Source organism: Planococcus citri, chromosome 2 (genome assembly GCF_950023065.1).
Source record: "Planococcus citri chromosome 2, ihPlaCitr1.1, whole genome shotgun sequence".
Classification (NCBI taxonomy): domain Eukaryota; kingdom Metazoa; phylum Arthropoda; class Insecta; order Hemiptera; family Pseudococcidae; genus Planococcus; species Planococcus citri.
In genome coordinates this window covers 5,513,738-5,529,002 of record NC_088678.1, presented here as the reverse complement: position 1 = coordinate 5,529,002, position 15,265 = coordinate 5,513,738, and the positions used below count along the sequence as shown (strand labels likewise).

Sequence of the window (15,265 nt, the reverse complement as noted above, 5' to 3'; positions counted from 1 at the left end):
ATGCATTGCCTTTATTTAGTCTTGTTGTTAAAACAAATGTTGGATATTTTAAGCGGCATTTTAATAATTTAGTATGAGAATAGCAAGAGTATCACAGAAGCTCTCAATGTATTCAAGCAGTGGAATTGGGCCCTTCCTTATCTTGTTTTAATTTGTATTTGGTATTTTTCCCACTTACCAATATGTTTTAATTAGCGCAAACACCACTTACAATATTTTAATGAGTGGGAATTGCATAATGAAGAAAAAGAAATAAGTATGTTGAAATGCGATAGTTATTGTCCACTAGAACCATTGGTTCTACACACCTGGTACATGGTCCAAGCAAAACAGGGCGATTATGACAAAACAATGCACCAATTAGATAATGACTCCACTATCATTTGAGAGTAAGTACTTCCTTTTCCTGTTCTTTTTCAAAATAATTCAATTCATTCATCAACTTGAGTTACCATCATGAAAAATGATGAAATTTTTTAAAAATATGATTGTTACCTGTTTAGTTTTAAGACATCTGTAGAAAAAAGGCCAGGAAAGAGAGATAAAGAGAGAAATAGCATGGAACAAATTTGTAGATGATGGTGAGCCTCAGACACAAAATGTGTTAATTTTGTTTCCAAAGTATTTAGAGATACTACCCTAACCATGTATGGCCGTTGGACGCAGTGACAAAATATGTAGCCGATGATCACACATGGGCAGTGTCTTTAAGAAGACAATAAAATATGTAAAATAGAAATCATAACTCTGATCCTTTTCAAGGAGAAAAACAGAATTCAGTTCTGTATCATCCGCTATGTAAGTGGTATAATTGATGTTTAAAGTACAAAAATTTACATACTGAAGAATTTCTGAAATTGTGTTCATTATTTTCACAAAATCATCGCAATTCGATTAAAATTAACGTTTTTTGGTCCTCTGAGCCCTATAAAAAGTTGGATTAATAAAATCATGCAGTTTTCACGAATTAAAAACCTCATTTCTGTAAAATTCAATTTAGTTTGTGTGTGCATAGTGACATTTGTGGAAAAATGAGTCAAATTCTGATGAAAATTCAATCCTTGCTGATCGAGATGATCAGCCTGTGAGTTCAGGACCTTTGGAAAATAGCTCAATTATCTCAGAGGCGAAAATGGATTTAACAAGTTCAAGAAGTGAAAATGAGTCTTTTCTTACTCTGAGTGAGTTCATAGCCGATTCTCTACCTGATGATGCAATAATTACCAAGCCACCAAAAAGTTTAGAAATTCCCATGCAGGTGCTAGAGGGATCAGTGGGCTCAGTTTCAACAGAAAGTGTCGAATTCAACCATCATGAGTTAAATTCCATCAAGGTTCAAATGGACAAATTATTTTTGCAAAATTACAAGGATTTGTTAGCCTGAGCTCAATTTACTCTGGGCCAATGGTGCTACAACCTGCGTAACAAGTATGTGACATCAATTGAGCGTAAAAGATCGCATTCTAGTGCTGGAGAAGGTGTAATTAATTTTTATATCAAGAATTATACTAATATTTATAATTATTATATTGAATCATTATTATATTAAATCGTTATGATTTTAAATTAAAAATACCTATTTTTTTACTACGTGAAACTTTGGGATAATTCAGCTTCAAATTAAAGCAGATTGCTATTTAAAATGAATTTTAGAGGAAGATTTAATAATAGAAGCAGAGGCCGCGGATCAAATCATGGTTTTCATGGTGGATGGAATTCCAATTTCGAACAAAGGAATAGTTACCAACAAGAGGAACCTATTTTTGAAAATAAACAACCAAAATTCAGACCGAGTAAGAAACCAATTGAGCGTGATGCACCAACACGTCAACCTCAAAAGAAGAAAGAGGAGCCGGTCGATAATAAGGTACCTGATCTTGCACCGAAACATTTATCTACTACATTTACCAAACCAAAGAATGACCCGTCTTTAATGAAAGAGTCAATGATTGATGGGCTGAATGGATTTCGATTCAGATCAAGAAGATTAGAGTTCGCAGTAGATTGTGCAGGATATAAACAACTCATTCTCCATACGTATAATGTTCTATGTTCAAAGGATAATTGATTTAAGAAGGCTGTTTCTAGAGCATCATTTGCATATTATTGTGATACAGCTCTTTGGAGAAGCCTCTTCTGTATAAAACACGCACAAATTTCCTTCAGGAGCAGTACTGGTCAAATGTCCAGACAAGAACTCCACTGTCATTTTTGAGTAAGTATTTCTTTTTCCTTTTCTTTTAGGGAAAATTTTTAGCAAGTTATAATGTACTTTTTTTAGTCTAAGTATAAGTAGACATCCTATTTCCTTCAGGAGCAGTACTGGTCAAATGTCCAGACAAGAACTCCATTGTCATTTTAAAGTAAGTATTTCTTTTTCCTTTTCTTTAGGGAAAGATTCAAGTGAAAGTCATAATGTATTTTTTTAATACATTGTGATATTGTGAGATCAAGTATAAATTTATGGTTTACCTACTTAATTGAGATATAATCAGATTTATAAATTTTTGATGTACTTAATTTAGCAACTATTTTATAAAATTGTATTCATTTTTTGGAAAAACTTCCATGGTATAAACAGGTAGGTAAGTATATGTTTTCTTTTTTGTTGATCTCCCTCTATAGAAAAAAATTAGATTTGTAGCACACTAACATTTCTCTGAAAATGGACCAAACTTTAACTTGAGTTATATGTAGAAACTAATAAGTTACATACTTTGCAAGTTGCTAACTAAGCATTTAAATTACAATTTTTTTTTAAATTACATTTTTTTCAAACTTTACTACTTTTTTAACTTTTTTTCAACTTCTTGCTGTGATTAGGAGTAGGTGTACTTTGACTTGTATTGAACATGCAGCCAAAAAAACAGAAGCAAAAAAGTTCAACTATCAGTATTTGTGCTGAAATGATCATCCTGTTGAATGAATGGGTATCTTGATGAAGATTTACAAGAAATCAGCTACAGTACTGGTTGGAATATTATTGTTTACCTGAGCTGAAAGAAGCTGCTCTCAAAGTTCATTCAACTCCTGCAAGCTCAGTTCCGAGTGAATGGATTTTCTCTGGAGTAGATACCAATATAATTTCTAAAAGACGAACTAGATCAACTCTACAACATGCTGAAGAGCTGATCTCCATTAATAAAAACTTGTTTGTTTTTGAATAAAAAATTATCTTGTTTACTAATAAGAAATTGTTTGTGTTTAAAATTTTGAATAAAAACTTATTTATTTTGGAATAAGAACTCGTTTGATTTCGAGTAAAAAATTGTTTGTTTTCAAATAAGAAATTATTTGCTTTTGAATAAAAACTTGGTTTGATTTCAAGTAAAAACATTGATTTTAATAACATAATAGTACTTGGATCAGATTTTATTGTTATGGATGATGTGTTGATCAAATGAAAATTTGTTCCATTTTTGAATAAAAATTCCGCTTGTTTATGAGTAAAAACATTGATTTTTTTACCTTAATACTTAGATTTTATAGTTATCAATGTGTTAATTCTTATCCTATCAGATAAATGTCTCAAAAGATTCATAAAAAATTGAAATAAATGTTGAGGGTTTTTTTCCTTTAATGGATTTGATACTATTTAATACTTTTCCCAAATATATTTTGATACTATTGATACCAAATTTCATGGATACTTCTCATCACTAGTGTGGTGTGATTTCTTAGTTGCATGTGGGATTTGTGTATTATGATCTCATGGTAAATTTTCTTATGTAGGATTTCTCAATGACAAAGAAATCTAGTAGCTGCAAAGTAGTGAGTTGATATGAGAGGCACAAGGTGTGGTTTATTTTTCAAAATGCCTATGAGTAATGTATTACCTACTAGGTTTACTGCAAGTACTATGACTGTTATGTACATATTATGTATTTGCAACCTATTGTGTGATTCTTTTTGGAGACTATTTAAACTTTTGTTGATTGATAGAACTTTATACTGATCCATTAATTATGCTCAGTGCTTGGTGTGTACACTAGTATAGTTTGTGAGTGTAATTTGCTAATTTTATGAAGAAATTTCATTTCTTGATGAAAATTTTTGAAACTGCATTTACTGAATTATGTTGAGGAATTTCAATCAGTTCAATAGCTGAAAATTATGAGTATTCCATGTTTTTAGTGACAGTTCTGTTTGATTGTTGTTTTGAGGTGTGAAAATTATTATTTGAATTTTTAAATTGAATTATCATATCGCACCTCGGGAGTAATAAGGTCACATCTCAAAAAAAATTGATTTTGATGTTTTTGCATTTTTGGGGTTTGTATGACCCCCCTCAACCAAAAATTACACTTTGAGTTGGGTGCATTATCTAGATCTTTTAAAAAACGCCAATGGCCTAACTCAAAATCTCAACAACATTGCAAGTTGTTTGGAGTTATAAGGGTACATCTCAAAAAACTCCACCTTTTTTGAGCAAATTTTGTACATACAAAGTGTTAACAAATAGTTTTGATTGTTTTGAACGTTTGTCAGTTAGAAATAGTCACAAGGAGTGCATTTTTTATTGGTTTGTACCAAATGGAAATTTTTTTTTAAATTGATCACTTTTCAGAAAAATGAATTTGCACATATCATGAAATTTTAGTTTTTTGAGAAAAACTCAAAAACTAAGCACTTTAGAAAAAAACTAACGACATTATGTCGATTGGAAATTTAATTCTCTACAACTTTGTTATCATGAAATTTTTTTTGGACGCTTCCTTTCGTCTCCACATCAACTTTAATGAAAGGTTATAACTCAAAATGTTTTCCAAACATTGAAATATTTTCTCTTTAAGATTTTATTTTTCAAAGTGTTCTTATGCTAAATTAAGGTAGGATACCAGATCTTTAAAATGAGGTGCTATTCATTCCTCACAATTAATTATAAGTTGATAAAAATAATGAATCAAGTTTTTTAAAAAAAGAAAATCACTCTCCTGTAAAATTTCACTTTTTTGAGATGTGACCTTATTACTCCCGAGGTGCGATATGAGATCTGCCTTTTGTGTGTTCATCTGAGTACATGAGTGTTCCATGACTCATGCCTGGATGCATGAATCAAAAGTGTACAATTGAAAAGAATATAATTATAAAAAAAAACAATATTGCAAGAACTTTAAGAGAATCAGAAGTTTCGGTCATTTTCAAAAATTAGGAGTGATTGATTGAAAAGTCTTAGATTATTTAATGATAAAAATAATTAATTTTATAATTGCTTAATAAAACTTTGAGATCTTTTTAAAAAGTTCTTTCTTTTTTTTTAAAATGCATATTTATAATATTTTTTATTCTACAGGGTAGAACAAGGTAAAGTCACCATCAGCTACAGTAAACCAATAAGAACAAGACCAATATGTATGCATTCCTTTGAAGATACTGACAGATATTTCTACATTAGACGATTACATTGCTTTGAGTTCATGATAATGCAAACTTGTACTACATACATGTCATCATGGTAACATTTGTACAATGTAGAAAACTTATACCTTGAAAGAAAGCTGTATGATGAAAGTTATCCTGAGTTTCAAACATAAAAATGTAGCATTACCAATACCTTCACCATTAATTGAAGAACTGAACATGTAACTAGTTGATCTAAGGGGTCTGTGGAGCCTAACTTGACTTTTTATTGTACTACCTGAGTAAAAATATAAGTACACTAACTTATTGAGTGGTATTTGCTATCTTATAGATGAGTATTCTAGATCTTGAGGTCAAGGAACAGGAGAAGGTTGAGGTAAGGAGGTGACTAGGATTTGATTACTACAATTTTACAACAACAAACTGAAATCTTTAGGGCCCTGCAAGGAAATCCCTCAGGTACAATTTTGATAAAGACAGACTATAAGCGTACTGCAGATATGCATTTGTGTTTTACTGTTACAAGTGGTGCAACTTTTCTCTAAAAAAAAAATTATGCTTATTACCTATGTCAATAGTGTTAAGTTAGTAAGTAATTCATCTATATATTTTTTGATTTTTAGGAATTTTAAATAAATTCTCCCATAATTTTGGATTTTAAATAGGGGGTTTCACTTACCTTTGGTAAAATTTCAAATTTTAATGCACTCTTTATGTTGATTTTAAAATAGACTTTTCTGTGGCAATACAATTTGAAATTTTTTCACACAAAATACCCCTCTTTTGTGGCTCTAGAATAAATTTTCTAGTAGCGAGTTGGAATTTTATTTTTTTCATTTTTTTAAAGAATAGTTTCTGTTACAAGTGTCATTCTCAAAGGCACTATCATTAAATGTATACCCATTACACAATGGTACTTGTGCTTAACAATGACAATTAATAGAAAGCTAGAAAATGTGATGAATATGCCCATGCAAGGGAGATCATTGCACAAGGCCATGTCATGGTATATTTCAGGTAGGTACTTCAATTATTGCCATTTTCCCTCTGCCTCATACACACCTTGAAGATCATTGAAGTAATAAATTCATATTATACCTTATCAACGAGCTTCTAAAAGACAAGGTATGGCAGTCAATTACTTATAACAATTATTAAATTTTCATGATTTCACGGTTTGAATTTACTACATTACTATTATTTTTTTCAACTTGCTTAGTTGCTAATCAATCTTATTATTCAATAAAGCAAAATGTAGAGCCTCAATGCAATACTCAGGTCAATACCTCTCGACAACAATGGGAAAATCCAGCTGATAAGTGTAAATAAATAAGACCACCTAAACTATTACATGAAAAAAAATTAAAAGGGAGAGATAATTTGTGCTTCTAATAACAATGAAAATTAGGAAAAAATGAGTACCTCTTAAATGACAATCTTAAAGAGCTAAAATAACCACAACACATGATGAAAAAAAAAGAGGAGAAAAATTCTTCCATGATGGCTGATGGGCTTTTAAATCATCTCGTGGACAGCGATTGAATGGGTTTTCAGGTGCGATCGATGGCGAAATTTCTTACAGCAAATGTTACACTGAAACTGGCGTTCTTTGCCACACTCGTACTTCATGTGTTCACTTAGACCCCTGGCATATTTGTATTTCCTTCCACAGTTATTGGGACAATAATGATACTGATTGACATTGTGGTTGGCCAGTGCTTCAATGAAAGCAGTACCTATAAACAAGAGGGTAGATTCTAATCAGGAAAACTTTTAACAATTACAAAAGAAATTAATGAGCAATACATATACAGATAAAAAGCAGATATACAGAATAAAGTCAAGCAGAAAAGGATCCCATTGCCACAATGATTAGTTTTAAAAGCGAAATGATAATGCAGAGGTTAAATAGAGATCCAAAAACGCAATTGAAATACATCTCAAAGAAAATTTTATTTATAAAAAAACACTCACGCATTTAGCGTGAGAAGACCGACTTTTCTTTGATTAAAATTTTTTTAGGAACGAATTGATTCACTTTTTTTGAAACATTTTTACAGCAATTGATCTGTTTACAATCGAATCAAATCATTTACGAACAATTGGCAATTTAGTAAATAAATTGATTGATTTCTTGGTGAATCATTCGATTGATTTGTAGGTGAATCATTCGCGAACGAGTCAATCAATAGTTACTAAATTATTCGTGAACAAATTGATTCGTATAAGTGACTCGTTCGCGAACGAATCGATTTGTACAAGTGACTCGTTCGCGAACGAATCGATTCGTGTAAGTGACTCGTTCGCGAACGAATCGATTCGTGTAAGTGACTCGTTCGCGAACGAATCGATTCGTGTAAGTGACTCGTTCGCGAACGAATCAATTTGTGTAAGTGACTCGTTCGCGAACGAATCGATTCATTTACTCAATTTTTGATGAATCATTCGCGAACGAATTGATTCGTATTAATGAATCATTCGCGAGCGAATCGATTCGTATAAGCGACTCATTCGCGAACAGATTGAACTTTTCATTTAAGTAGGTAATTATTTTTCGTGAATCATTCGCAAACGACTCGATTCATTATTAAGTAATTTTTGGTTAATTTTTCGCAAATTTTTTCGAGTAATTATCGAGTCCAAAATTGATCTGCATAATAAGAAAATCGATAAATTCCAATATTTTCTGTCAAAAATCATCTTGCAAATAATTAAAAATCATTTGAAATAAGAAAATCGATAAATTTCAACATTTTCTGTCAAAAATACAGTTAATTAATTTTTGGTTAATTATTCGTGAATAATTCGAGTAATTATTGAGTATAAAATTGATCCGCGTACATTCGAAATAAGAAAATCGATAAATTCCAACATTTTCTGTCAAAAATCGTTTAAAAATTTTTTCAAAAATTTGTGCTAGGGGTAGGATTTGAACCTTGTACCTCTCGTTTAGGAAGCCGTTTCCTTCGCCACAGGGCTACCGATGTACTTTTCCAAAATGTATTTTTAAAAGGTATACACGTTGACTATTTGAAATTAGAAAATCGATAAATTTTAATTTTCATTTTCGTGAAATTGATCGATAAACGTATCGTTTAAACGTCCATCGTATCATTAAAAATATCCTCGAATTTTTGTCGAACTCGAATTTCAAAAATTCATCCGCGAATATTCGAATTTCGAAATAATTACAAAAATCAGAAAATCGATAAATTTTCATTTTCGTGAAATTGATCGATAAATGTATCGTTTAAACGTCCATCATATCACCAAAAATATCCTCGAATTTTTGTCGAACTCAAATTTCAAAAATTCATCCGCGAATATTCAAATTTTGAAATAATTACGAAAATCGATAAATCCTCCAAAAAAACTCTTCAAAAAAGAATTACACCCCGCCCTCTCCACGATTCCTAATGAACCTACTCCATGAACAAAAATTAAAAATTTCAGTAAGAAAATGTTATGATATCATGGTGGAATCCGCCCCTAAGAAAAACAACCTACCACTTCACCATTTATTGTATAAGACAATCTATGAAACAGCTAATGAGCCAAAAATTTGGGGGCTGACAAATCTTCCACACTCCAGAGTCAAGTTAGATTACTAAACTTATTTGAGGGATCTGTCCGCCCAAATTTTTGGCTCATTAGCTGTTTCATAGATTGTCTTATACAATAAATGGTGAAGTGGTAGGTTGTTTTTCTTAGGGGCGGATTCCACCATGATATCATAACATTTTCTTACTGAAATTTTTAATTTTTGTTCATGGAGTAGGTTCATTAGGAATCGTGGAGAGGGCGGGGTGTAATTCTTTTTTGAAGAGTTTTTTTGGAGGATATCAGTACTTTTTTTTCTATATTATTGTGATGAAGTGTTCAATCTAATAAATGAAAATATCATTGGTGGCAGGAGCATGCAGAGAGTGGACAGATTACTGGACATTTGTCATTAAACTGACTGGAATAAAAACAGTGGGTTTTCAAGGGTGATGGGGGAAGGGGTTGACCAAAAATTCGCCGATCAGTAAACAAAGACTTTCAATTTTGTCAAATAAAATGACAAATAGCGAATATAAATTTCTAAAATGAAATGAGAGATGAAATGACAAGTTAAACAAGTTTACAAATAATTGATAAAAATACCTATTAAAAAATTATTATTTTCCTTTTTGAATTTTTTGAAGTTTCAAAATGGAATTTTTTAGTTTAGGAAAAGGATAGAAAAAATAACTGAGTGATGCGAGTGAAAAAACTTTCAAAAATTCAAGAGGTGAAAAACAATGTGTTTTTCAGGTTCCATTTTTTGGCTTCAAAATTTTGGAATTTAAATGTCAACTTTTTAAAAATTTAAATTTTGAAAATGAGAACCAAACAAACCTGAACAAAGTAAAGCAAAACCTCATTTCAAGAAGTAAAAAAAAACATGTTTTTTCACCTGAAAAAACATGTATCTTGTTTGTTTTAAATAAATTTGCATAATGAAATTTTTTCCATGTTTACTTTTTTAAAAAAAACAAGGGCAAAAGAAAATTTGTACTTTAGGAAGTGAAAAACGTTTTTTTACAATGTATTTTTAAAAATTGAACATGTTAAATAAAAATCATATTGAAAAAATCAGCTTACAAAATTAAAAATTAAAAAAAAATTTTTGATTCTGATGGGGTTCGAACCGGAGTCTACTGCGTGGCGAACGGAAGCTTAAATCATTCAGCCGCTAGGCTGCTCAACATTATAGCGCATTTCAACTGCATACAACGCCGCCAACACGTGTTGTGCTTTAAATTTAACGGACATTTTGATATTGAACGTGTATGTGCAATAATAATAATTATTGCACATAAATTAAAGCTCACATTAATTTGAAAATATTAAAAGGCACTTCTACGATGTTCAAAGTATATTTGAACAAAATTTCAACGTAATTCGTGCCGTATTCGAAGCTGTAGCTTTGTCTAAAGAATCAATAATGGCGAAAATTAGTATTACAAATTAACTGTTTCTTTAGACAAAGCTACAGCCTCGAATAGGGCACAAATCACGCTGAAATTTTGTTCAAATGTACTTTGAACATCGTAGATGTGCCTTTTGATGTACGTACATCTATCCCAGCTTTGGTTTGATTGTACTTTGGATAAATATACTGCTCGTTTTTTCAAAATTTGTAATTTTTCAGCATCTTTAGACTCCACTCAAGCTTGATGTAATTGGGCTACAAAGCTCAATTTTTGCATGAACATCAAGTTTGTGGTGGAGAAGTGCCTTTTGATATTTTGGGTTAATTTTGAGAATTTTTGGGGCCCAAAAAGGGGGGGTGCAGGGTCAATTTTGAAAAAATTTACAATTTTTTTACCTTAGTCAGTAATGGTTGACAAATCAAAGCTATATTCCAAATTTCATCAAAATTGGTTCGGCCAATCCTTCAAACTTTGAGTAAGTGTTGAAGAACAATTTCGCCAAAATGACAAAAAAATGGCTAATTGAAACTTCGCGAATTTTTATCGTACAAAAATTATTCTTATATATTCTGAAAGGTATTTGAAAAATAAGAATAAAATTATCTATGCGTTTTTTGAATAAACGCATAGTTTTTGAGAAAATTGCGTTTGAAACTCGGGGAAATTGCATTACGAAATAGTTACAGAATATAACTCCGTCTGGCGTTGTGCCGCCTACGGTTGAACGCGTTTCATTACGCGCTTGAAACCGTGGGAGGGCGGGGTGGCAACGCTACCGCGTCGCCTGATTTCATGTGGTAAAATGGCATATGAAAAAAATCATTAAATTCAAAAATTAATTTCTCAAGAACGGCTTAACCGATTTTGATGAAATTTAAAATTTCACCCCTTTGATCCTTGCCTAACATTTTGTCATCATCATCATGTTTCAAAAGTTCCCAGCTTCAGAGTTCATCGAGCGACAAAATTTGCAGGGTGACTTTGCACAAAATTCATTAAAAATGAAATTTCTCAGGAACGGCTGAACCGATTTTGATCAAATTTAATATCATACAACTAGGTTACGAGCCCGATTTTTTGACATAACCATCATGTTCCAAAAGTTCAAAGTTTTCGAGGTTATTGAACTTTAAACTTTTTTTTCAAAATTTTTCAAAATTCAATATCTAGAAAACGGCTGAACCAATTTTGATGAAACTTTGCAAATAACTAGACCTTCACCGTCCCTACAAACTAAAATTATCACCACGATCCAAAAGTTTACAGCTTTTGAGTTATATCGAAAAAACCAAAAAAAAACTTATATATATATATATATATAAACCTTATATAAGGAAACCTGAATTTTCGGGAATAGTCGTATCGTGATCCCAGACCCTCAAAACGTAAAGAAAAGTCACTCCCCGACCCAACTTCCACCATCGCAACAAATACAGTACTCCACTTTTCTTAAGAAAAGTCGGTAAAATATCAGATCATGAGTAATATGGCGGTAAAAAATTTGATGATTCATATGTAATACTAACAATTCGATTTAAATGACTTTGTGCACCATGACACGATGATTCCTCAATGTAACCGGCTGGCTGAATTTACGATCGCAAATGTTGCATTTGAACTGAGGCTCAACACCACATTCGTACTTCAAGTGGACATAAATACTGCGTTTATTTTTATACTTCCTGCCACAGTTATTGGGGCATAAATGGTATCCCAACGAACCACTTCCATCAGCGTTGAAATTATCAGCCAATTGAATTCCATTACCTGGAAATTAAATACCATTAGTAAAAGATATCACCATCCACCCTCTTCTCAATTCTCATTATTCGCAGAAGAAAATACACATGAAGAAAACACAATAGAAATACTGATGCATTGAAAAACAATTTATTTCAAATACTAAACAAACTCATTCTTACTTAAAAACTAATGACGAATTATGCTCAACACGATGCACATTGGAGGTAATATTTTATGTAGCTTAGAACGGCATCGTAGACTTGTGCAATAAGACTCGATGAGTTTTCAGATTACAACGCTGATGAAATTTCTTATAGCAAATATCACATTGGAATTGAGGCTCGAGACCACATTCATACTTAATATGAACGTTAACGCTGCGCTTATTCTTGTACTTCCTGCCACAATTGTTAGGACAGTAGTAATACTGTACTGGCATCACGATTTGGTCTAATGACAGTTGTCGCAGAAGCCCTGCAAATGAAAATTGGGCCTCTTCAGATCAAATAACAAAGATTTCAGTGACATGGGCAACATCTAAAAAAAAATCAGGGTTCAGCTCTGGAGAGTGGTGTCAGTAGAACACCTCGCATTTGGACTAGGTCCATCTTGCCTCTCAAATCATCATTACCCTATTTAAGATATGCATTTTGATATTATAAAAATAGGTGAAAGATGCATTTTGATATTATAAAAATAGGTGAAAGAGTCATGGAAAATATCACAGGTCCTTCAATTTTACTCCATCCCTTCTGGAAATAAACTATCAACTACTTGGCAATTGATTGCCAATATTTAAATTCGCATGCGATAAAAAACAAGTCGCAAATTCAAAACAATATGATTTTTATAAACGTCAAAAAACATGAAACAAATAAATTAATATCTTCCAACACCCAAAATGAGTGCACAACTTACAAGGTTACAAAAATTTCACATAAAAAACATTGCAATTTTTTTCTCTCAATAAGTAGGAAAGTAGGAAGGTAGGTAAATAAATAGAAAATGTTGAAAATGAAACTTGTATTAAATTAATTGATGTTTCTTCAGTCGATGACTTCTCAAATGAGCTCGATGAGTGAACTTTCTAGAGCAAACTTCGCAAGTAAATTGAGGTTCGACTCCACATTCGTACTTTGTATGCATATGTAACCCACTTCTATACTTGTACCGTTTACCACAATTATTCGGACAGTAATAAAATTGCTGATCGTACTGTTCAGAATATGAGACTTGCGATGGTTGATGAGAATGATAAACAAATCCTGTAAAAAATTCGAACAGTAAATTAGGTATATGTTTTTCGGGAAAAAGATTCGCTGCTAGAGATAAACTTTCCCAAATGTTCCCAAATCACCACAGGTATTACTTTATCTCAAGAGATTGCCCATTAAGATAATCAGTGCTAATCCCAATTGAAGAGAACTGGGTCAAATATCTAACAAGACTCGGTAATGATAAAAATTGTTGGTAATTAAAACATTGATTTATTTTCAATTTTTGATCTTACATGATCAATCATGTTAGAGATGGAAAATCAATTTTGACTTTGAAATTAAGACTTCTGGATTGAAAATCGATCATGATCGAAAATCGAGAAATCAAATCTCACAAATCGATTGATCGAATACTAAAAGTCGATTAATTGCATAGACCGTGTTCAAAATACAGGATCATTCAAAAAAGACTGTACAGCTTCAAACGCGCGTTATAAAACAATATTGCATTTTAGCGCTGATCTCTTGGCAGCACTGAATTCCTTGAAGAATTTCATTTTCAAAACACTCCCCACAAAGTCAGTTTGGTATACACGTTCGGCTGTCAGAACGATTTTTGTAAACAAGTAAGTACATTTTTACCACGTCACAACTTTTGAAAATCAAAAGCTTGGGTACTGAGCAAGAAAGTTTCACAAAAAAGTTCAACCGTCCGCGTGGAAAGAAGCCAGAGAGACCCAAAATAAACACTCTCTCCAAAAAATTCAACAAAAAATGAATTTTGGTGACGTGCTCAACTTAATCAGTTCAGTGCGGTAAAGTTAAACTGAAAAAAACTCGTGCACAACTTGCATGATTTGAAATTTGTGAGAAAACGCTTCTTTCCACGCAGACTGTTGAACTTTTTCATAAAACTTTCTTGCTCAGTACCCAAGCTTTCGATTTACAAAAGTTGTGACATGGTAAAAATGAGCTTTTGTTTAAAAATGTACTTGTTTACAAAAATCGTTCTGACAGCCGAACGTTTATACCAAACTGACTTTGTGGGGAGTGTTTTAAAAATGAAATTCTTCAAGGAATTCAGTGCTGCCAAGAGATCGGCGCTAAAATGCACTGTTGTTTTATAACGCGCGTTTGAAGCTGTACAGTCTTTTTTGAATGATCCTGTACCATGTTTTCTATTGTTGTTTCTGTTTAACGAACATTGACAAAAATTTTAGGTTTTTTTTCCTCAAAAAATATTATTTTTTCAATTTAGAATTTTTAAAGAATTATTGTCAAAGATGATCGGGTGAGATTTCCATCGTTTTTTGACCTGAGCACCTGAATCCCAACCCTAAACTGGAGCATGACCCATCTCAGTTCTCTTTGAAAATATCACAATTCTTGAAGGAACTGAAAATAAAATGCTACAAAAATATAAATGACACAAGCACGAAATTATTTATTTGAAAAAATGAGTATATGAATCAATAAATGAATAGGTACACCGAATGGAGTTATAGTTTAAGTTTAGATACAATTAGTTTATGTACAATACCATAATGCGCTTTTAAAGTAGTACTTTGACTGAATTTTTTATAACATAGTTCACATTGGAACTGAGGCTCTTTTCCACACTCGAACTGGTAATGCCTTTGGAGTCCTTGCCTGTACTTATATTTTTTACCGCAGTTATTAGGACAGATGAAAAATCCGTTGACATTTTCGCCGCATAGAATAGGATTGGAATTTTTATGGCCTGTAAAATATAAATATATTTTTTTTATTATTAGACAAAATTTTATTAGAGTACCTATATTGTGTTTTTGAGTTGAGGAATTTTTGGTGTATGGTTTGGATACCTTCTTCAGTTTAAATTTACCTACGTCCTACATGCAAGAAACTGGAATCAATCAACTCCAATGGTAACAGAATAAATTGATTTTCCTATAGGAAGTTGGATTTAGGTACATTCCATACAGTGAAAATTTATTAATAAAAAAA

The 15,265-nt window shown here is 31.9% G+C and overlaps 1 protein-coding gene across 1 annotated transcript; it reads right to left on the bottom strand.

Moving 5' to 3' along the window:
* Positions 1-5,622: 5,622 nt before the first annotated feature.
* LOC135833616 (zinc finger protein 845-like) lies at positions 5,623-15,239 on the bottom strand. Its single transcript, XM_065347388.1, has 5 exons — positions 15,233-15,239; positions 14,820-15,020; positions 13,220-13,327; positions 11,856-12,086; positions 5,623-7,097 (listed from the first exon to the last, which is right to left on the bottom strand). Exons 1-5 carry the CDS (start codon positions 15,237-15,239, stop codon positions 6,877-6,879), a joined length of 768 nt encoding a protein of 255 aa, XP_065203460.1. The 3' UTR covers positions 5,623-6,876.
* Positions 15,240-15,265: the final 26 nt, after the last annotated feature.

Excerpts from the sequence above, each read along its gene's own strand:
- LOC135833616 (XM_065347388.1), bottom strand. Across the intron at positions 13,328-14,819 it reads TACTTTAAAAGCGCATTATG|GATTTGTTTATCATTCTCAT; the intron begins GTATTGTACATA and ends AATTTTTTACAG. Across the intron at positions 12,087-13,219 it reads TAAACGGTACAAGTATAGAA|GTAATGGAATTCAATTGGCT; the intron begins GTGGGTTACATA and ends TTTAATTTCCAG.